We start from the raw sequence: 23,636 nt of genomic DNA on the forward strand, positions 1-23,636 counted from the left end.
GTTTACATTTTGCTCGTAAACACGCTGCGGAGATGAGAGAAAAAACAGGGTCATACTCTGACCATACATACATATACAGGGTGTCCCAAAATTCGTGAAAATCCCGAAAGGGGGTGGTTCCTGAGACCATTCTAAGAGACATTTTCCTTTGCACCAATGTCAACTGCGGCTTTGTTTAGGAGTTATTAACGAAAAACACGGACCAATCAGAGCGCGCCCTGGCCCGCCGCGCCGCGCCGCGCCGGCACGCGAGTGTCGGTGGTACGCCGTGACATCGCAACGAACAAGAGCTTCTCGATAATGTTAATCCTCTCCGATTTCGATGAGCTTTGGATACGTTGTCAAGACCATGATTCTGAACAACATTTCTCTTTAGACTTTTTGGCGACCGACTTTAGTTTACGAGATAATCGTAAAAAAAGAGAAGAAGCAGAAACTGATTGAATTAAAAACTCACGTATTCAGCCGTAAATCCATTTGCTGCTTCGAAATGTGTGTCACTGGGTCACTCGGTGACGAACTGCACAGAAGTCTTCAGGTACACGGCAGTACCGAAAGCCAAGGGACGTACGGCCAGGTCGACAAACTACACAGCCGGTGGTAGAAGGCCTAAGGGATGCGCGGTCAAGTCGACGATCCAGAATTTCACTTTCACTTTCGAATCGATAAATAATTCGTATGTTTATTTCAAACAGATGCCTTGAAATTTTTCCACACTCACAATCACTGTTCACATTTGTCAACACATAGTTATGCACTAATAATAATTGCCATATCCCTTGTACTGCTGCACAAATCATAACAATCAGGTAATGCAATCACTAGACTGCGGATTTCACGCGTTTGTAGCAAACATGAGTAGGTGCATTTTAAGACAGTAGAGAGATTAAAATAATTTCAAAACACCAATGTATTATTTTCAAATTCGTAAAATGATCACAGTAAGAATCAAATATCTGTCTGGCTCCTGTCCCTTGTAATAGCGGCAGCCAACATTCATTTTGCATAAAGATTCGCAGTCTAGTGATTAGTTTAAATATCACTATCAAAAACACAGCTAATAGCAACCGTTAGCTTTGAATTGACAAGTCTTTGGAGATGTTCTCTCTACCTCGGCTCGAACGACACTTCCGCAAGATTTTTCTAAAGAATTTAGGAAGGGCATTTAGAGTGTCGAAATTCGAAATGCACGCTGTAGCACGTTTACGAAAACGACGGGACGGTTAGACGAAAAATAGGATACGAGAAGGACCGCTGTAAGATTTACGGCAAACACATGTTTAGTTTTTCCTGCAGATTGGTACGCAGAGTCAATGGGTAACCGCGCGTTCGAAAACGTCATCCGTCCTTTTACCCAGCAAGGGGTAAAAATGTCAGGTCAGCGTTGCATCCCTATTGTCCTATACCTTCCTTAAGAAACTTTCTAAAAGAAGCACAGACGACGTTTTCGAACGGTTACCCATTGACTCTGCGTACCAATCTACAGGAAAAACTAAACATGTGATTGCCATAAGTCTTAAAGCGGTCCTTCTCGTATCCTGCTTTTCGTCCAACCGTCCCGTCGTTCTCGTGCTAGAGCGTGCATTTCGAATTTCGACACTCTAAATGCCCTTCCTAAATTCTTTAGAAAAATCTTGCGGAAAATCAGTGTCGTTCGAGCCGCGGTAGAGAGAACATCTCCAAAGACTTGTCAATTCAAAGCTAACGGTTACTATTAGCTGTGTTTTTGATAGTGATATTTAAACTAATCACTAGACTGCGAATCTTTATGCAAAATGAATGTTGGCTGCCGCTATTACAAGGGACAGGGGAGCCAGACAGATATTTGATTCTTACTGTGATCATTTTAAGAATTTGACAATAATACATTGGTGTTTTGAAATTATTTTAATCTCTCTACTGTCTTAAAATGCACCTACTCATGTTTGCTACAAACGCATGAAATCCGCAGTCTAGTGATTGCATTACCTGATTGTTGTGATTTGTGCAGCAGTACAAGGGATATGGCAATTATTATTAGTGCATAACTATGTGTTGACAAATGTGAACAGTGATTGTGAGTGTGGAAAAATTTCAAGGCATCTGTTTGTGTTCAGGCGAACCGAAACGCATCCGATCCGCTTTGACCGACTTCGCGTAGCCGCGATCGGGTGATGTCACGTCGTCGAGGCATCCCCCACTTTGCGTCCGCGGAACAAGTGATTTTCGGTTACGCACCGGCGGATCGTCTCACTCGTGATCCAGTTACTGACCTCCGCTCATCAAACGTATACATATACACCGCTTGTATTGAACCGTTCTGAGACAAACACGCACCGTTATGTGGTTGCGAACCGTTCACCGCTTTATACCACATTGTTATCCGCGTTTCTCATTAGATAATTGAACAGTCTCTAGTGTATCGTTGTGCATATATTTATTAAACGTGTGTGTTACAACAGTTGTACTGTGATCTACATTCTCCCGCGGATTCCCACTGATTCTCGAATCCGATCTTCAACAGTTTGAAATAAACATACGAATTATTTATCGATTCGAAAGTGAAACTGAAATTCTGGATCGTCGACTTGACCGCGCGTCCCTTAGGCCTTCTACCACCGGCTGTACAGTTCGTCGACCTGGCCGTACGTCCCTTGGCTTTCGGTACTGCCGTGTACCTGAAGACATCTGTGCAGTTCGTCACCGAGTGACCCAGTGACACACATTTCGAAGCAGCAAATGGATTTAGGGCTGAATACGTGAGTTTTTAATTCAATCAGTTTCTGCTTCTTCTCTTTTTTTACGATTATCTCGTAAACTAAAGCCAGTCGCCAAAAAGTCTAAAGAGAAATGTTGTTCAGAATCATGGTCTTGACAACGTAACCAAAGCTCATCGAAATCGGAGAGGATTCACATTATCGAGAAACTCTTGTTCGTTGCGATGTCACGGCGTACCACCGACACTCGCTTGCCGGCGCGGCGGGGCGCGGCGCGGACCCTAAAATGGTCTCAGGAACCACCCCCTTTCGGGATTTTCACGAATTTTGGGACACCCTGTATAGGGTGAGCTTTCAGTTTTGAAACTGAAATTGTAACCCTAACTAATTCTGATCGCATAATCTTTTTATTCTATATAGCCGTGATACAGAATTTGTACTGGTAATGGAAAAATCATAAGATCAGAATTAGTTAGGGTTAGGTGGCGGAGAGGGTTGGCCGTTAGGCCGTCCCGACCACGCATACGAAAATGTAGGAGTAGTCTTTCAAAACTGAAAGCTCACCCTATATGTATATTAGGGTGGTCCAAAGCTATACCTGTGAAAATTTTTTATCGAGATACAAAGCACCGCACCCCCCAGAATTGTTCCTTTAGGTGAGAAAAAAATTTGTGCAAAGTTTGAGATCGATCGAAAAAAAGGATCACGTGCCTCAAAGCGACTGAAAATTTTGAAATTCACCTCAACTATGGAACATGGCACATCGTTGGATTTGTCTTTTTTTCTGAATAGGAATATGGAAAAATTATATGACTTCCTTTAAATAAAAATAACAATGACCTTGAAATTTCAAAAATATGATTTACAAAAAATTTTTTTATTTTGCCATTATATTTACCTTATTGAACAATGCAAATTTCTCCTGTGACATTTTTTCGTACAATCACAAATAACAGAGATATTTAAACATTTCCATGTATTACATTTTATTTATACCTGTACTGAAACAAGACTTTAAGAAGCCTAAAGTGACAGTTTAGCTACGTTGGCATTGAACAATAAACAAAATGAACTTGTACTTTGCATTACGAAGTACTTTTGTCAACTGTTAAGTAAAATTATTAAGTAAAACTATTTCTGTTACCACAATTTTTTGTCAACTGGCTTTGGTTTGCAAAATATGAGCTGAAAACGACTTTCGCAAGGCAGAAACCAGGTACAGTTCCGTACCTGGGTACTGGGTACCCTCGATGCGGTCCATTAACATGAAACGCTATAAAACATTTCACCGGGATTAGGACCCTTTAAATGAGGGCAGCGAGGGGCAGCGGACCCGTTTACAACTCTCCGTACTGAACACTGGACCCACGACGGTCAGGTACGAGGGACGTTTAGTACACGTGCGTCGTGCACCCTCCAGGACAATTTCCCGTTAGTCTACCCCTGTTTTTCTGACACAAGGGCGAGCCAATCAGAGACGCTACATCGCTTCGCGACACGAGGGGCACTCTCCAAGGTCCGCGCTCCTTCACGACTATTAGGCCCTTTCCGGACCCAGACATAATTGTATAAAAGCCCGTCCGAAAACGGATCATCAGTCATAGCTGATTTAACCACCGAACAGTGCACAGAAGTCCAATGGAGAGTAGAAATCACGGAAAACTGTTCTTATAAGAACATGACGAAAGTCAAATTATAGGCGCTAAGTTGCCATCGATAGGACAAGTTTTAAGAGTTTTGTTTTACAATTTACGGAAAGTGAAATTGAACCTTCGATCTAGGTCATATCTTGCTGTGAAAGAAGTGGAAGTGTTGTGGGAAAAGGCAAAAATTCCATTCAGGCAAAGCCATCACAGCATCGAGAAATTGGAGTCCTTATACCAGAAGTGGAGGCTGTTACAAAAGCATTCTACACGACGATCGCAGCTACAAGATAACAAGGAACAACAGTTTCTTGATCAATTAGATGATCTTTTCGATATCGCACATGTTGATGCTTTAGAAATGATCACGATCGATGAAGATAAACAATTTCTTCTGAACCAAAGAAAAAAAGGACGACCAGGATCGATGATTGGAGGAGATCGAAGTCGTTCTATCTATTTTATGCATGATGGTGCTCCACCACATTCAACAATTTTGATTGGGAATTTCCTTGACGAAATGTTTGGCACGCGGTGGATCGGTCGTAGACCTGCGCCTCATATTTGCCCCCCCCCCTCCCTGTCTTCAGATTTAAATCCTCTTGACTTCTTCCTTTGGGGAGTAGTCAAGAGTATTGTTTATAGATCAGGTGCGCACATAAACAATGTAGACGATTTAAAACACGAAATTGAAAACGCGTTCGAAGTGATACGATCTAAAGTGAAAGAACGATTACAAGCGGGGTTGGACACTGGTGGTGCCCACATTGAACCAAGAATACAGGCACTACTACTAATTGTAAGACAAATCGGCGTAAATGGTAGTGTGCTGTGGATCCGCCGAAGGAATAGGAGACCCTGAAAAATTTGTAAATATACTTTACGTTAGTATTTAATAATGTACGATTAGAATTATTAACTTCAAATTCTCAATTTCACATTGACGATTGAATGGGCAGGGAGACGATGACTTGGTACGGGCCTAGCGACGAATGTCCTTTTAAATTTCGTTTAGCTCGAGGCACGCACACGATCATGTTCTGTCTCATCGACACGGACGTGTGGACTGTAGTAGTAGGCTTTTGTCTATATACGTATAATTCCACACAATCAAATTTTGCAAAAACTTTAACAGCTAATATATCAATAACTATTTGTTTGCGACATATGGCTCCTTTCAAACATTTTCTCTTTTCGATGAGTAGAAAGCGTTGATGTAAAAAAAACTTTAACAACAATTTTCTGTGTTATAAACAATTTTGCGGCAAGTTTCTTTTACAAATGTCCACCGATCCAGAGGTGTAGATTCACCCCTAGGACGGATGACCATTACTTTTTATACACATATAGTGGACTTGCATCGTTTTACCTAAAGCGTTGTGAATTATTACTATTGTTCCTATTAGTATTCACGTTAATTATACAAATATGCAAGATCTTGCATAGTAAAAGAAATATACACTTATATGTATTTTAAAAAGAAAACAAGGAACCATCGCTAGAACAAAAAATTAGTGATCCAAACTTTAAACGGCAATATCTCGAAAGTGAAAGTATGTAACATGCAGCGATATTCCTTACAACCACAGATACAGTTACTCGAATTACTAAAACGTATTTTTTAAATGTTCAATATAGGCCCACATAAAAAAATTGTAAATGCAACTAAAATGAATTTTTAGTATTTTTTCTACAATTCCGATCAATTGCAATTTTTGAAAAATTTCTTTTCACATTCTGTAGTAAACTAATTGCTCTAGCTTCCCAGAAAGGTTCAAATCGTATAGTACAATATTAAAAAAGTTATCGTCTTTCTTAGAGCGTCCGAATATTAATTCGAGTAACTGTATATGGTCTGAAGTGTCACAATGTCACGTGACTAATCCGGTACTGGTAGAGAGAGGGTACCGTTTCCCCTAGATTCGAGTTAAGGCGGTAGGATACCTTCGGATTGTAACTAGAAAGGGACTAGAATCTTACTAGATTTTGGGTCGAAACATGGGTTTGCGCGCTTCGGTTGTTTGACCTTATTTGAGCAGATTTTGGGCTGGGTGAGGGCTCATTCTAAAGAGGAAGGTTAGGTGCTGTGCGCTCTGGTCATCATATAAGTCAAAAAAGTCTTTTAGAGACAGAAAAATGTATTGAAATCTGCGGGTTTTTTTCTAGATTTTTTCTCTACTTTGGGCCCTCATATTATTATATACATAATCTTGTTAAAATCATGACCAGAGCGCACTGCACCTAACCTTCATATTTAGAATGAGCCCTCACCCACCACAAAATCTGCTCAAATAAGGTCAAAAAACCGAAGCGCGCAAACCCATGTTCCGACCCAAAATCTAGTACGATTCTAGTCCCTTTCTAGTTACAATCCGAAGGTATCCTACCGCCTCAATTCCTATCACTTGGCGACTCTGACCATAACTTCGTCATTATACGTTGCACGACTCACGGGATTCTTAATTTTGAAACTCTGTTTTCTGGGAAAGATAAATATTAAAGGTTGTTCAATCTCAACAGATGCACATGTTAAAAGGAAAAATTACTTGAATATTGGTATTTACTGCGTAAAGAAACTGTCGTATCGAAGGTTACATATTCATGATATGCAGATAAAGTGAACATGAACTACAGAATAGCGTGTTAATTTTGAACCCAGGAGTATCTTAATGACGCCTAAGCTAAATACTGTATCGATTTTAGATTGATGGTAATTACTCGGTGCGGTTGCTGCGTATAATGTGCTGTTGGTATAATGCAGGTTTGGTTTACACTGTGTCTACAGTAATACCTGCTGCTGTTAAATGTTGTCCAATTTCATCCAAACTTTAATTATTTATTCGCGGACAGTATAACCGGTCAGTACATATATCGATTTTAAACAGGTATACTTTTATTGATGGACCATTTGCAATAAGACTATTCTACATATACGATTCTCTATAGTATCTTTCTCAATAATAATCAATAAAAATAAAATCATTTTTTCAATAATAGTCAATAAAAGTAAAATCATTTTTTCAATGATAATCAATAACAATAAAACCATTTTCTCGATAATAATCAATAACAATAAAATGATTTTCTCGATAATAATAAATAAAAATAAAATCATTTTCTCACTAAAAATCTTTCTCAATAATTGGCGAATTATATGGCCTTAATTTTATTATTTTACTATTGCATATTTCTCAAAGGAATTATTTCAAGTATTGTAGGTGATTCTTTGAACGTAGGCGACATATCGACCCATAGTCCTTCTTTCATCGTTCGGCACACTATACAGAACGTAGCACCATGCATCAATTTTTTCGCATACGAGTTTAGATGCGCGGTACAATGCAAGCACTTTTTCTACCTTCTTGCGTTCATTGTTAGGGTTGGAAAGTAGAGGTAGAATCACTTAAGGGAGGAAAAGGGATAACTCAATCACGCAACTAAATTAATTAATTGACGCAAGTTCAAAAGACACGCGTTTATCGGAACACCAATCTACAATAGCGAGAAATTATCTCTTGGTCGAGATGATGATTGCTGTTGTGAACCTCGCAATTCACATCCTACAATTGTAAACTGTCAAAAGATTGCGACGAAGTGATGAGTAAAAAGGCTCTAGGAATTGACTGTGACCACTCGGGTGTTGAAAATATGAAGATGGATTCAGTTATGGTGCCTACTGCCTACTTCAAAAGAATAAGTAGCTACAAAGATGCTATGCGTCACTTGTGATCATCCAATGCGTCACAGGTTGGCCGTCCCTGACCTCTACTGTAACTGTCGCTCGGCAGACCCAACGGTTTGGGGGCCTATCCAATTAATCCAAATTAACTCAAGTACTAACAATTTTTATCATTTTTTCATAAGTTTTTAATTTAAATTGTTTTAATCTTTTTGACCGTGAAGGGAGACCTTTGACTGAACGAGGCCCAGGGCTGCATCCTAAAAAGCCTATGGTTAGATCCGCCGCTGGGCAATACGACAGTTACGGAGACATTGCTGGAATCAGATACCAATGCGCCTTATCGAGCCTCCTAACACTTCTTCGCTGACTGTTGGCTTATAATAACTGTTGCTCAACAGACTCAATGGCAGTGTTCCGATATGGTGCATATTTTCTCGCGCATGCGTGGCCGAAACAGTAACGTATCTATATTAGGATGATGAGGTAGAAGAGCCCTGAGGCAGTTATATTGGTAGGAATGTACTGAAACAATCTGCTCCGGACAAAAAGACTCCAGAACATGTCCTACGAGTTACAAAATATACAGAAATACACATGTTATACATTCATTTTTCAGAATCAAATCATATCAATTTTTTAAAATTCTGTGGGGTGCTCAAAGTACCCTATTTGTTTAAATTATTATTTTTTTTATTATTATTACTTATTTATTATGAACGGACCGAGGTCCATTTACACAAATGTTTACAATATAACAAAGACTTAACATAAATTACTAAGACAGGACATGCATAAAAAAGAAAAACTGTTGGTATAGAGGTACTGATATTATAAGTTAATCATGCTTAATTTTTTTTTTGAAAGTGTGAAACGACCCATTAAAATAATCAATACTATTATATAGAGTGTTGGAGTTCGCAATAATTCGATTTATAGGATTTCTTAATCCATATGTGGATTTGCATTTAAGTGTTTGAAAACCTGCTCGAGATCTCAAAGCACGTTCAGGTGCGTGAAAATTGATTTGCATAAGGAGAGAGGGACAATCTATATGGTTATTAATTAAGTTAAAAATTAAGCTCTGGTCGAATACTCTTCTGCGAGCAGACAATGTTTCCAGGTTGACAATGTTTAATATTGTGGAGTAATCATGATCAAAGATTGACATAGGATTATTAATCTTATAAGAACAGAACCTAAGAAATTTATGCTGTATTCTCTCTAGCATGATTTCGTATTTTAAGCTATTCGGAGACCATATAACTGAAGCATATTCTAACTGGGGACGGACAAGGGTAATATATAGCAACCTAAGTGTATGAATTGAATGAAAATCTCTGTGGAAAAACGAAGTATGTAACCGAGCATTCTTGAAGCGGAGTTGACAATGTGATAAAAATGGTTGGAAAAGTCTAGGGTAGAGGAGAAGTGAATTCCTAAGTCGTTAACTTCTGTTATTGAGGAGAGAATACAGTCATTAAGACGGTAAGGATATATAAGAGGTACAGAACGACGGGAGGACCGCATAATATGGCATTTTTTAATGTTAAGATCCATACCGTTCCTGTGACACCAGTCGCAGAAACGATCTAGGTCTATCTGTAATCTGGAAGCATCATCTGGGGACGAGATGATGCTAAAGATTTTTAAATCGTCTGCAAATAGGAGAAAATTACAGTGTTGAAAATGGTGGTTAAATCGTTTATGAATATTATAAATAGTAGAGGCCCTAGGTGGGAGCCTTGTGGTACTCCGGATAGAACAATTACTGGGGATGATAGGCAACCGCCTATACGTATAATTTGTAACCGGTTTTTAAGGTAACTTTCTAGCCATGCCAATAGATTACCCTTGCAGCCCAAAGCAGAGAGCTTATTGATTAGAAGGGAATGATTTACAGTGTCAAAAGCTTTATAGAAATCAGTAAATATTGTGTCAACTTGTAGATTGGCGTCCAAAGCGGATGAGACAAAGTTGCAGTACATTGCTAGGTTTGTGGTTGTCGATCGCTTATTTACGAAGCCATGTTGCTGTTCACATATTGAGAGAGAGATATAGCAGTATAACTTTTTAGTGACAATTTCTTCAAAGACTTTAAGCATAACACTAATGATACTTATAGGTCTAAAGTTTTCAATATTAGATTTGTCACCGCTCTTGAAAATGGGTGTAACCAGACTGGTTTTCTAACGTGTGGGGGATGTACCTGATTTCAGAGATTTATTAAAAATTATCCAAAGTGGCCGAGATAAAATAAAGCTGCACATTTTGAAAAATAAGGGAGGGATGCCATCTATTCCAGGCCCTTTATTTATATCGAGTTTATCTAACATACTATAAATCTCACTAATGTCTATATCAATGTCAGAAATACAGGGGTTACAACCATTTTCTGGGGTATTGTAATTAGTAGTGTTGTTTCGGTAGACAGAACCAAAAAACGCACCAAATGAATTCGCAATATTGTCATCACTAGATGCAACATTTTCTTTGTAATACATGTCGCTTGGTTGACTAGATGCTTTTCGCTTAGAATTTACAAAACTCCAGAAGGATTTAATATTATTATGAACTGTGATAGTTCAGTTTTGCGAACGTATAAAGAATAGCAATGTTTAGCCATCCTCTTACATTCGGTTCGCAAGTTGACAAAAGTTAGATAGTCACACAGTTGAGAACTCCTTTTAAATACTCTGTGAGTCTGTTTCTTTTTACGAATTAACCTAATTAAGTTTTTAGAGAACCATTTCGGATAAGTCGAACGGTTACAGTTGCATTTTAGGAACATAGTTTTCAATCGCAAAATCAAGATGTTCGTATAAAATATTCGTAGAATCATCGACATTTGCATTAGCTAGTAAAACATCCCATTCAATATGATTTAAGTAGTCGATTATACTCTTGTAATCGCCATGTGTGAAGTTATAATAGGAGTATGAAATATGCTGAGTATTTATTATGTTTTGGAGCTCAATCGATATTTATAGGACGGGATGATAATAATCACATTTTAAAATAGACTCAGTGGAGCACGTAACACGTGTTGACGCGATATTAGAAAAGATTAAATCTAACGTGTTTCCGTGCGAATTTAAGACATGGTTGCATTGTGATCCATTATAATAGCTAAAGGTTGAGGAGAGAATTCCAGCAGATGCAAATTCATTTGTGGATACATTTGAATTTGCTGGAATAGTGTTTGAGCCAGACCAAGTGACACGAGGAGGGTTCTCATTTTATCGAGAATCTAACTTTACTGAGGCTGAAATCGCCGCGCATGCGCGAGAAAAGATGCACCATATTGAAACACTGCTTAATGGTGCGACAGTGACAGAAAAACATTACTGTACCAGGGTACTCGAACCCCAGGGATCTTCAAATTCATGTTTTCTCGTAAACGAAGCGTCAAATAAAAAAATATTCTGATACGATATTCTTTTTTCGGCTAGTTTCTGTATGTAGAATCACTACCCGGCTGCTTGTACCACCATCTCAGAAACACTTTGTACACATCCTTAAATAAGATATACAAGTTCTAATAGAATTTCTTTAACAAAACGTAACGGAACTGTTTATACGTCAACGTCTGAACCAAATTCAAAAATTCATAATACGTTTGGAATACGAAGAGTACAACTATAAAACGACATAAAACGATGTGACATACACCAAATGTTTATCTTCAAAATAAAATTGCCCTTAAATTATGAACGACAGAAAGTAATGCATCAACTCAACTGCGACCTAATAAAATGGAGTAAATCTAACTTTCTTTTTCAGCATATAAAGATACTGTAAAGAAAGATTGGCGAAGTTTCCGTTTAGGTCCATCATCAGAATTGGATGAAATTTTGGAAATATTTTTGACTAAAATGATGATTGTCAGAAGAATTTTTGGCGACTCGAAAAAACAATTTTTATTCATTTCACTCCCTACCTTGCGACTTGCCGACTCTCTCTTTTGTAGGTAATTAAAATAACATAAAATAAAATACAGCTGCTGGATTTTCGTATCCCTCCGTATCCCTTTCGTAGCCCTCTCCGCCCCCACCACCACCTATCCCTAACTAATTCAGATCGCATAATCTTCTCATTGTAGATATTCATATAATTGGTTTAACAATTGTAGGACGGACATAAGATAGAAAGTCGGTAAGTCGGTAAGGTAGAGACCGACATCGAAATGATAAATTTTTTTTCGAGTCGCCAAAAATCCTTCTGACAATCACCATTTTAGTCAAAAAAGAACCTATTTGCAAAATTTCATCCAATTCTGATGATGGACCTAAACGGAAACACAGCCGAAAGTTTTTTTATTGAACTTCAGCAACATTTTAGCTTCATTTTGCGTTTTTTTATTACGTAAAATTACAAAATGGTGGAGTTGTATAACATCATCTATCTCCATGTACAGCAAAACCTTAATATCTTACACCCAGTGGAAAATGTGACTGGAATATAGAAAATAAAACATTGTTGAATTAAGTTTAGTAAAAATACAATAGATTATCTTCAATGTACCGTACGATCTTTTCTTTTGATTTCTTAATTTTTTCATTTTCTAAAGTTATTAAAAAACCGCACGTTACATCGAAGATGTTATGGTGTCTCCACACCATATCTATCTGTATATGCAAACAAAAAGTCAGATTTACTCCATTTCATTAAGCTTGCAGGGTTGCACACCCCCTCAAGGGAGCTCGTGTAAGTGAAAGGGGATGAAAGCTTTGATCTACAGCTGATGATTCTGTGTCTGGGGAGTATCAGGGTAGAAAATTCGTTATCCGAGGTTCTAACGAAGCGAAGGTAGAAAATTGCTAATTTAAATATCCGCCTTACCAAGACGATGGAACGATCAGGAATACTTGATCTGAGGTGAAGATTCTTATGGATCGTGAATTATAGAGACACGACATCCTGAACAAAATATAGTATACACTACAGGATTGTTTCGCTCGAGACGGTAATTGTTTATGCTGGCTTGAAGCGTAGAGATGAGTTCTAATGATAAAGGCAAAGCTTGTGCATGAGATTCAGTACGTTTTTGACATGACTTGGCTAGTTTCACTGTGCGCACACGTGTAATTATTGGCTCATTGTAAGTATGCTTAATATATTAGTTTTGGTACAGCTGACGAGAGAATGCAAAGATTTAGTTGAGACTTTACAGAGTTATACAGGGTGTCTCAAAATTAGGTCCGGAGCCGAAAATGGGAGGTTCCTGAGGTCATTTCAAGCGACATTTTCCTTTGAAAAAATGTCGTCCGCGGCTTCGTTAACGAGTTATTAACGAAAAACACGGACCAATCAGAGCTCGAGCTAGACGCGTGCAGCCCGGCGCGCCGGCAGCCGAGTGTCGGTGGCACGCCGCGATGTCGCAATGAACAAAAGTTTCTCGATGATGTGAATTCTCGCCAATTTCGATAAGCTTTGGATATGTTGTCAATACCATGATTCTGAACAACATTTCCCTTTACAGTTTCTGTCGATCGGCTTTAGTTTACGACATTATTGTAAAAATTTGTAATTGTAAATCGATCGATGTACTATTTCCTATCCGATTTCGATAATCTTTGGATATGTTGTCAATACCATGATTCTGAACAACATTTCCCTTTACAGTTTCTGTCGATCGGCTTTAGTTTACGATATTATTGTAAAAATTTGTAATTGTAAATCGATCGATGTACTATTTCCATTATCCGATTTCGATAATATTTGGATATGTTGTCAAGACCATGATTCTGAACAACATTTCCCTTGACGGTTTCTGTCGATCGGCTTTAGTTTACGATATTATTGTAAAAATTTGTAATTGTAAATCGATCGATGTACTATTTCCATTATCCGATTTCGATAATATTTGGATATGTTGTCAAGACCATGATTCTGAACAACATTTCCCTTGACGGTTTCTGTCGATCGGCTTTAGTTTACGATATTATTGTAAAAATTTGTAATTGTAAATCAATCGATGTACTATTTCCTATCCGATTTCGATAATCTTTGGATATGTTGTCAATACCATGATTCTGAACAACATTTCCCTTTACAGTTTCTGTCGATCGGCTTTAGTTTACGATATTATTGTAAAAATTTGTAATTGTAAATCGATCGATGTACTATTTCCATTATCCGATTTCGATAATATTTGGATATGTTGTCAAGACCATGATTCTGAACAACATTTCCCTTGACGGTTTCTGTCGATCGGCTTTAGTTTACGATATTATTGTAAAAATTTGTAATTGTAAATCGATCGATGTACTATTTCCATTATCCGATTTCGATAATATTTGGATATGTTGTCAAGACCATGATTCTGAACAACATTTCCCTTGACGGTTTCTGTCGATCGGCTTTAGTTTACGATATTATTGTAAAAATTTGTAATTGTAAATCGATCGATGTACATACTATCTCCTCGCCGATGTCGATGAGCTTTATTTCAAAGGAAAAAGATATTTAAAACATCGAATTTATAACATATTTCAAAGTCATCGAAATCGGTGAGGACCCACATCATCGGCAACTTTACCCGAACGATAGAAGAAGCACAAACTTATTGAATTAAAAACTCACTTATTCAGCCGTAAATCCATTTGACTACCACATATAACCATCACACTTTTACATAATTGTTGAACTCGTAGCACACTTTTACATAATTGTTGAACTCGTAGCACACTTTTATAACTCGTATCGATATCGAACGAAATTACTTACTCCGACGTGGAAAGAGTTCGATGCTCTTCGCGATGCCGCGCGAAACTGTGCTCTCCCAGCGTACAATGTATTCGATGAAGGCGTCGTTTAAAACAAATGAAATCGTTCCCAAGGAGATATTGATTTTTCGAGAATCATATGGCATTGATTTTTCGAGAATCATATGATTCTCGAAAACACCGATTCGAAGATTATGTAAAAGTGTGGTGGTTGTATGTGGTAGACAAATGGATTTACGGCTGAATAAGTGAGTTTTTAATTCAATAAGTTTGTGCTTCTTCTATCGTTCGGGTAAAGTTGCCGATGATGTGGGTCCTCACCGATTTCGATGACTTTGAAATATGTTATAAATTCGATGTTTTAAATATCTTTTTCCTTTGAAATAAAGCTCATCGAAATCGGCGAGGAGATAGTATGTACAATACATCGATCGATTTACAATTACAAATTTTTACAATAATATCGTAAACTAAAGCCGACCGACAAAAACCGTAAAGGGAAATGTTGTTCAGAATCATGGTATTGACAACATATCCAAAGCTTATCGAAATCGGATAGAAAATAGTACATCGATCGATTTACAATTACAAATTTTTACAATAATATCGTAAACTAAAGCCGATCGACAGAAACTGTAAAGGGAAATGTTGTTCAGAATCATGGTATTGACAACATATCCAACGCTTATCGAAATTGGCGAGGATTCACATCATCGAGAAACTTTTGTTCATTGCGACATCGCGGCGTGCCACCGACACTCGGCTGCCGGCGCGCCGGGCTGCACGCGTCTAGCTCGCGCTCTGATTGGTCCGTGTTTTTCGTTAATAACTCGTTAACGAAGCCACGGACGACATTTTTTCAAAGGAAAATGTCGCTTGAAATGACCTCAGGAACCTCCCATTTTCGGCTCCGGACCTAATTTTGAGACACCTTGTAGATCTCGTTCCTCTGATTACGAATATACCTCATTATAGGGGCAACTACTCAGTAATTTTCGAGATATTTGCAAATTAAAGTTTTATGGACGTAACATATGTCAATTTAGTTCACTCTGTTACAATGGTGTGGCGTAGCGGCAGCGAGCTCAACTGCTGCGCCGCGACGCACAGTGGGCCAAACCGACGAAATCTGTGTCGAAATCAAAGAACTTTCGATAGAAATGAGGTAGAGCGATGAAATTTTGTTTAAATTAAAGCTGAAACTTTGCAGAATATGGAAAAAGTAGGGAGATTATGGTACGAACGTTTTTTAACCTTGAGAAAATTCGTTAAACATGTAGAATTTCAAGAAATCGATTTTGCAATATCCTGAGATCGTAGACAAATTTTGAAACCAGATTTGAAATCGGCGTGAAAATATCTACGAGAAATGATGTATTGCATTTTAATAAAAAAAATTTTCCGCGCGTGGTATTGGAAAAACAACAATTTTCTTGAAGTTGTGCAAGTTTAACGAATTCTTTCAAGGTTAAAAAACATTCGCACCACAATCTCCATAATAATCCCATATTCTGCAAAGTTTCAGTTTTTATTTTAAAAAAATTTCATCACTCTATCTCATTTCTATCGAAAGTTCTTTGATTTTGACACAGACTTCGTTGGTTTAGCCCACTGTGCGCCGTGGGCCCCGGGTTCGAGTCCCGTCGTAGTAACTTTTTTTATACTATTTTTTTTTACTATTGTCTTATAATCATTATCTTTTGCGTATGTAGTAATAGTTTTTTCTATTACATCATTTTTGTTTGTTGTGTATTATTTTAATATAAAATTATTTTAATACAATTATAATCTTTTGTGTATGTAGTAATAGATCTAGTGTTTTTTTATAAAATAATAAGTATCATTTTTAATTAACCCTGTGGAGGATAAAAATATATCTAAAATATAAAAAAGAAGTATAAAAAAAAGTTACTACGACGGGACTCGAACCCGGGGTCCACGTCGCGGCGTAGCGGTTCAACTCGCTACTGTTACGCCACACCATTACTTGGTAACAGAGTGAACTAAACTGACATGTTACGTCCATAAAATTTTAAATTGCAAATATCTCGAAAATTACTGAGTAGTTGTCCCTATAATGGGGTATATTCGTAATCAGGGGAACGAGATCTGTAACTCTGTAAAGTCTCAACTAAATCTGTGACGCCGAAGGCTTCGCATTCTCCTTGTGAGTAATGAGAATAAACAAAGATGTAGCTTGTATGATATGTTTTGTTCAGGACGACCTGTTGAACGCTTAGGACAGTCCGTTGAACATCTCGTATACTGCCGAGTTTGACAACAACATAAGTATAAGGCACACGATATGTAAAGAAAACAACGTTTTCTTCACGAAAGTAAACATAGCAGGACTGGGCAGTTGGTGCCCCGAGAGTCGATGACGTGAGTCGCCTACTCCCACCCGACCGGCCAGCGCGAGAGGAGAATGCGAGCTCGCCTTACATCGGGCCTTTGTTTTTTTCTTTAACCCTTTGCGGTCCGCGCGGAATTCGCAATTTCGTACCAGCCGGTCCGCACAGATTTCGCCCCAGTCGCTTATTCACTTGGTACCGTTTTCTTTGAAAAACATTTTTAATGATAATATAAGACGAAAATGAAAAATAAAAAAAAAAAAAAATTTCCGTGTCGAGTGACACTCGACATAGGACGCGCCAGAACGAAAACCGATGTCGAGTCACACTCGACATAGGACGTGCCAGAACGAAATGCGATGTCGAGTCACACTCGACATAGGACCGCAAAGGGTTAAAGACGTGGGAAAAAAATACATTTCCGTACACCCAGAAGGGGTAGTGTAGGACTCGGGGGACACAGGTCGTCGGTGTCCCTAATACCCAATAAAAAACCACACGTCTAGGACTGGGAGCGCTTTTCTCGCTCTCTAATGTCTTTGAGGACAGTCAGGGCTCCGCTTTTTGCATTTCTCCGGACCGCCTCCCTTCCCGGACTCACTTCCCCTCCTGTTCTTTTCTAATGCCTTACTTCAAGCTTGCGCACGGGTGGAGCCCCTCAAACGCCTGCTTCCCTCACCACGCTTCCTTTCGGTGGCGCTTCTCGTGGCTCCGAACGGATGCCATTCACTCTCCTCCTTTTCCCCTTCCACTATCCCACTCCAGCACCATGAGCACACTTGAACATTCCCCACTAAGACCGTAGACCAGGCCTGGGCAGTGTTCCGACTCTGATCGAGCATTTTTCGTACGATGGATGGCCGCTAGAGGCGCTGCGCGGAAAAACTAACGTATCTATGATGACGAGGTAGTGGAGCCCTGCGCCCTGCACCTTGAGACAGTTATATTGACGCGGAAGTACCGAAACAATCTGTTCCGGACAAAGAAACTTCAGGATGTGTCCTACATATTACAAAATATACACAAATGCACATGTTATACATTCATTTTTCAGAATCAAATCATACAAATCTTTTTAAATTCTGCGGGGTGCTCAAGGTACCCCATTTTATCGAGAAGCTTACGTTACTGAGGCTGCAAGCGCCTCTAGCGGCCATCCATCGTACGAAAAATGCTCGAAGATATCGGAACACTGGGCCTGGGCGCGGTTGGCTCGCGGAACAGATGTTGCTGCTTCTCCTCTTCGCTTAGTCGGCAAGTCAGTCCCCCCGCGACCACTCCGACACTCCCCTTAGCCCTTAGCCTTAGCACGAGCTTCGGGCAAGGTTCGTATGTGCGTGTACACGTTTACATAGTAGTGGTGAGTAACCTGCCGATGCAGCATCGTGGGGGTGCTCGTGCTAAGGCTAAGGCTAAGGCTAATGGAAGAGTTGGAGTGGCCGTGGTGGGGACTTATTTGCCGACCAAGCGAAGAGGAGAAGCCGCAACATGTGTTCCGCGAGCCAACCGCGCCCAGGCCTGCCGTAGACCACGGTGCCCGTGCCGTAGACACGGACCTAAGGACTGAGCGCAAAGTAGACTTACGGGTGAGAGGGGGCGTGCCGTGAGCGGGGAGGGATGGTTGACTGCAGCCATCTTGGATGGAGCCACACTGTGGTGCGCTCTATAGGCGACTTTAAATACTACTGTGGCGTCTGTACTACATTTTTAGCATGGAACAGAACCTTTCACAATACACACTCGCATTTTTACAAATTAATGTGTATCAATGCGCAGAAAACTCAAGGCCACGACGATTCACCAACTTTACCGCGCGTGTACTGGGCACAAAACGGTTCTGGCGTACTGCGAACGCGTGTATTCTACAGACCACGTACTACAGACGTTACACTAGTATTTAAAGTCGCCTATAGAGCGCACCACAGTGTGGCCCCATCCAAGATGGCCGACAAGTTGATACCCCTTCCGTCTTTCGCCTTACCCCCCCCCCCCAAGGCTACGCTCAGTCCTTAGATCCATGGCCGTAGACTGGTCTGGTTATCAGAGAGGGGGTAAACTGAATTCCCTCGCTGGCCCCGTTCTGGCTGCACTGCGGACGAGCGCGTCCTTCCTTCATAGTAACGACGGATGCTGGTGGGGGACAGTGGGCGCTACGGTGGGGACAGTCTTGTCTCAATTGCGACAAAAATGCCCACGCCTGCCTTACTTACCTTTAGGGATGGCGTGAAGTGCTACTTTTGGATCACTCGTGGTTCGATCACGTTCGTTCTCATCACGGTGATTTCTCACAGTGACTCGTGATTTTCGTATCTTCGACCATGATTGTGATTCTGCGATCACTGTGATAAATCACGATTATTGATTAGCACGCCATCACTACTTGCCTTGCGGCGAGCCAGAGTCGCCAGATTAAGGCTTGTATCCCCACTCTGTCTCTGTCGTACATGTGTTCGGTACTGGTAGAGAGAGGGTAACTTTTTCCTCTCAATTCGTGCTCCCTCCCCTCATATGGCGACTCTGCAGCGAGGTTGTACTTAGTCCCCCCTCGCGCTGGTGATAGCTGGCATGTCGCGGCAGGCCGGTCAGTGTCCCCAGATCGAGAAAATCAAGGAGAATACAATTTATCCCCTCTCTGATGACCAGAGTAATATGTGACCCGTTGCGCGTGCACGACGGGGATTGAATGGGGCGAATGTGGGTGACGTTGGAGTGTGCTCATGGTGGTGGAATGGGATAGTGGAAGTGGAAAAGGAGGAGAGGTAAAACCGGCCAGTTTTGGCTGTTTCCGTGCGACACTGGGACCGGTCGAGCGACCTGAATGCGATAATGAGGGTAGCCGATTCTACGTCGTCGACTCTCACAGCACCAATTGTTCAGGCCTTAAATACATATTGGGTTGGCAAGAAAGTAATTTCGGTATTCTAAGGCAGTGGTCGGCAACGACAGTCGCTTTTCAGCCAGTTTTCGACTTGCTAGTTTTCGACCCAAAATCTAGTAAGATTCTAGTTATTTGCTAGTTACTAGAATCTTACCAGATTTTGGGTCGAAAAAATGGGTTCGCGCCCAGACATTTTTTGTCCTTATTTGAGCAAATTTTGGGCTGGGTGAGGGCTCATTCTAAAGAGGAAGGTTCATCGCTGTGCGCTCTGGTCATCATATAAGTCAAAAAAGTCTTTTAGAGACAGAAAAATGTATTGAAATCTACGGGTTTTTTCCTAGATTTTTTCTCTACTTTGGGCCCTCATATTGTTAGATATAAACATAATCTCGTTAAAATCATGAGAAGAGCGCACTGCATCTAACCTTCCTCTTTAGAATGAGCCTTCACCCAGCACAAAATTTGCTCAAATAAGGTCAAACAACGTCTAGGCGCAGACCCATGTTTCGACCCATTTTTTCTAGTAAGATTCTAGTCCCTTTCTAGTTACAATCTGAAGGTATCCTACCCCCTTAAATGTTCCCGCAACGTTATATAGATGGCAACACTAGTTGTGCCACTAAAGTCAACCATCCCTCCCCGCTCGCGGCACGCCCCCTCCCGTCGATAAATCTACTTTACGCTCAGTCCTTAGGTCTGTGGGTGAAATATGTATAAGCCAATTGTTTTATTCAAGCAATGATCTTTAATCAACAAAATTTTTTCCATTTTGTTGGATGATCTTGTGCCATCTTTCTGGTAGCTCCATAATTCCGCGCTGATAAAACTTCTGATCCTTATCGGCAAGAAACTGATGCAAGTACAATTTCAGGTCATCATTATTTGCGAATGTTTTACCATTCAAAGAGTTCTGTAAACTTCGGAATAAATGGTAATCTGATGGTGCAATGTCCGGGCTATATGGTGGATGTGACATCATTTCCCCACCAAGCTCCTATAATTTTTTACGTGTTATCAAAGATTTGTGTGGCAGAACACAATTGATGATGATGCCGTGAAATCGCACTTGGATCGGCTTTTTGCCGATAAGGACTAGAAGTTTTATGAGCGCGGAGTTATGAAGCTACCAGAAAGATGGCAAAAGATCATGAAACAAAATGGAAAGTATTATTTTAGTTATTAAACTTCATTTGCTTGAGTAAAAAATTTCGGTTTTATTTCACCTTAAAAAACACCGAAATTAGTTTCTTGCCAATCCAATAGTTTGTTGAAAATCTTGATATGAACAAGAATTTTGTATTATTGATGTAACGATTTTTTCAACGAGAATACCATGTGTATCTGTTATTCACTGTTGTTGCTCTTCTGGGCTGAGTATATTCAGAGTAATATCCCAGTAATATCACTCACAAATATAAAATTTAAAATTGAATGGAAATTCTAAATTAAAATATAAATTATTAAGTTTATTATGATTTATTATCATAAATATTAAACCTTACGATTTGGATTTTATTGAGAAGTTAGAAAAATTAGTTTACTACATAATACGAAAAAAATTTGGAAAAAGAGTTGTACTGGGTCGGAATTACAGAGAAAATACTAAAAGTTGTTTACAACTTTTTTATGTGGGCCTGCAATGAAAATTTAAAAAATATATTTTGATAAATTCTTTTCTACGTATTGCTTAATAATGAGACACGTGTGAGAAAATTGTACTGTACATTTTGACATCACATTTGTGTAGAAAATAATTTCGTCTGCGATTACATTGTGATTTTCGATGTTCCCTGCACACGCTGGGTGTACCCAAAGATGTCTGTTTTTCTGTGTCTTCTATTTGTGTTACCATTATCCATTGTATACGTACAGGATTGCAGTTGTCGATATATGAATAGCTGTAAGAGAGTATTTGCTAATTTTCCCTTGTAAATAATGGATTGTAATAACTGCGAAATAATGTATTGCCGTTATAGCTAGAGTAAAAATCGAAACGCCATAACAAGATGGTTAGTTACAGGGTGGTGGCGGTGGTCGCAGGAAATAGTGAAGCGATAACCTTGAGCGGACTCAAAGCTGACACACAGTACCAACTGACCGTCACTGCCACCAGAGCTGGCGTCAAATATCGAAGTCGACCAATCGTCTTCCGTACATTAGGTAAGTTTTATGTTAACAACTTCTTTGGGTAAACTTTACTTTCTCGGGCTCAAAATTTCTGCCTTTCTCCTATAAATTATGATGTATTTGGTATGTAATCCAGTAGATTTGTTTCCGGAGAATCTGCAGATCGAAGTTTCGATGCTGTAAGATCAATGGTTCAGAAGTTATGCTCGCTTAAAGTTCAGCAATCTGCAATGTTTTTGACAGGATCGAAACTTCGATCTGCAGCCGCCCCGGGTACAAATCTACTGAATTACACATCAAATACATAATAATTTATAGGAGAAAGGCACTTTTGAGTCCGGTAAAGTAAAGGAGCAGCCACTTCTTTTCATCAAGGTTTTTTTCTATACGGGAGACCGGTGTGTGTGTGTGTGTGGGAGAGAGAGAGAGAGGGGGGGGGATTAATACTACCACTCGCTAAAATTATTCGATCAAACAAATAAAGTGTCCATGATTGTAATTATTCATATTTTTAATATACATAGAAAAACCTATAGAGGAAAATGATCAACTCAAATGCAATGATAAAACTCGTCATATATCAACAAAATATTAATACAAAAATGAAAATGTTTGCTTTCTTATAATATACAGGGTGTTTCATTTATCTGATAACGGAAATAGCTCGTGACGCACTGAAGTTGCGAAAAAAATTCATGTATGAAGTTATGAAGGGAACAATCATGTGGTGTAATTTTTTTCAGAACCCGAATGGTGAGAGGAGAATCTTGAAAGTCAAATTAATTTTTTTAGACGGAACCATATATTTATTTTGTCATAACACGATAGCATTATCCGAAGACGAATTCAACGTTGTACCACATTATGTTATTTACTGTTACAAAGTATTAGAAATTATACTATAAATTCGTAACTTCTTAAGTAGATAATGGTAGTATCTGGTTACCGGCTATTAGTTACACTGTTACACGCTGTAATCAAAGATCGACCTCATAAACTGACAAATATCCTGCAAAATTGGTGCAAAAATTTGTAATGATTGTTTAAACATGTTTAAACATCAATATTGTATAATAACGTCACAATATTATTTTAAAGTTGAAAAATATGTCTTTTTCCCAAAATCAAATTTCTCAAAAACTGTGCGTCTAGGGGAAAAATTAAGGACAGATTCGGAATCAGCGCAAGAAACTCTACAGGGTGTTCATCTGAAAACTTTCCAGCCGAATATCTCGTAAAGTATGAAAGATATTAAAAAAGAGTAAAACACGTTTCCAAGGATTTTGGGGGGGAAAGAGGGGGCAGTATCAGTTTTTTATTTGGGTGTCGTTTTCCAGGTCATTTGAAGGTCAATTTGATTTTTTGAAATGGAAACCTATGTTTTTTATTATGGGATCTTATTGTACGTAAAGAGACCAGCAAATTTCGTAGGATACTTTTTTTTATCCGCTCACTAGTTTCGGAGATATTTAAAGAGAAGTAGAGCGAGTCATACTTATACTGCGAGAAAGTTTGTAATTTCTTTATAACTATA

General features: G+C 39.2%; 1 protein-coding gene across 16 annotated transcripts in view; it reads left to right on the top strand.

Moving 5' to 3' along the window:
- The window catches only part of LOC143210125 (uncharacterized), a 957,580-nt gene that overhangs the window by 617,838 nt on the left and 316,106 nt on the right, over window positions 1-23,636 (top strand). For 12 of the 16 annotated variants that reach the window (XR_013009198.1, XM_076426766.1, XM_076426793.1 and 9 more), the window contains one exon: window positions 21,990-22,135. Coding sequence is in view for 15 of the 16 variants with exons in the window: in XM_076426766.1 (XP_076282881.1) it covers window positions 21,990-22,135 (146 nt within the window). In the remaining variant the exon portion in view is untranslated. The remainder of the gene's footprint in view (window positions 1-21,989; window positions 22,136-23,636) is intronic. The other 4 variants (XM_076426717.1, XM_076426736.1, XM_076426745.1 and 1 more) reach the window with 1 other exon arrangement.

This window comes from Lasioglossum baleicum, chromosome 1, assembly GCF_051020765.1.
Source record: "Lasioglossum baleicum chromosome 1, iyLasBale1, whole genome shotgun sequence".
Taxonomy (NCBI): domain Eukaryota; kingdom Metazoa; phylum Arthropoda; class Insecta; order Hymenoptera; family Halictidae; genus Lasioglossum; species Lasioglossum baleicum.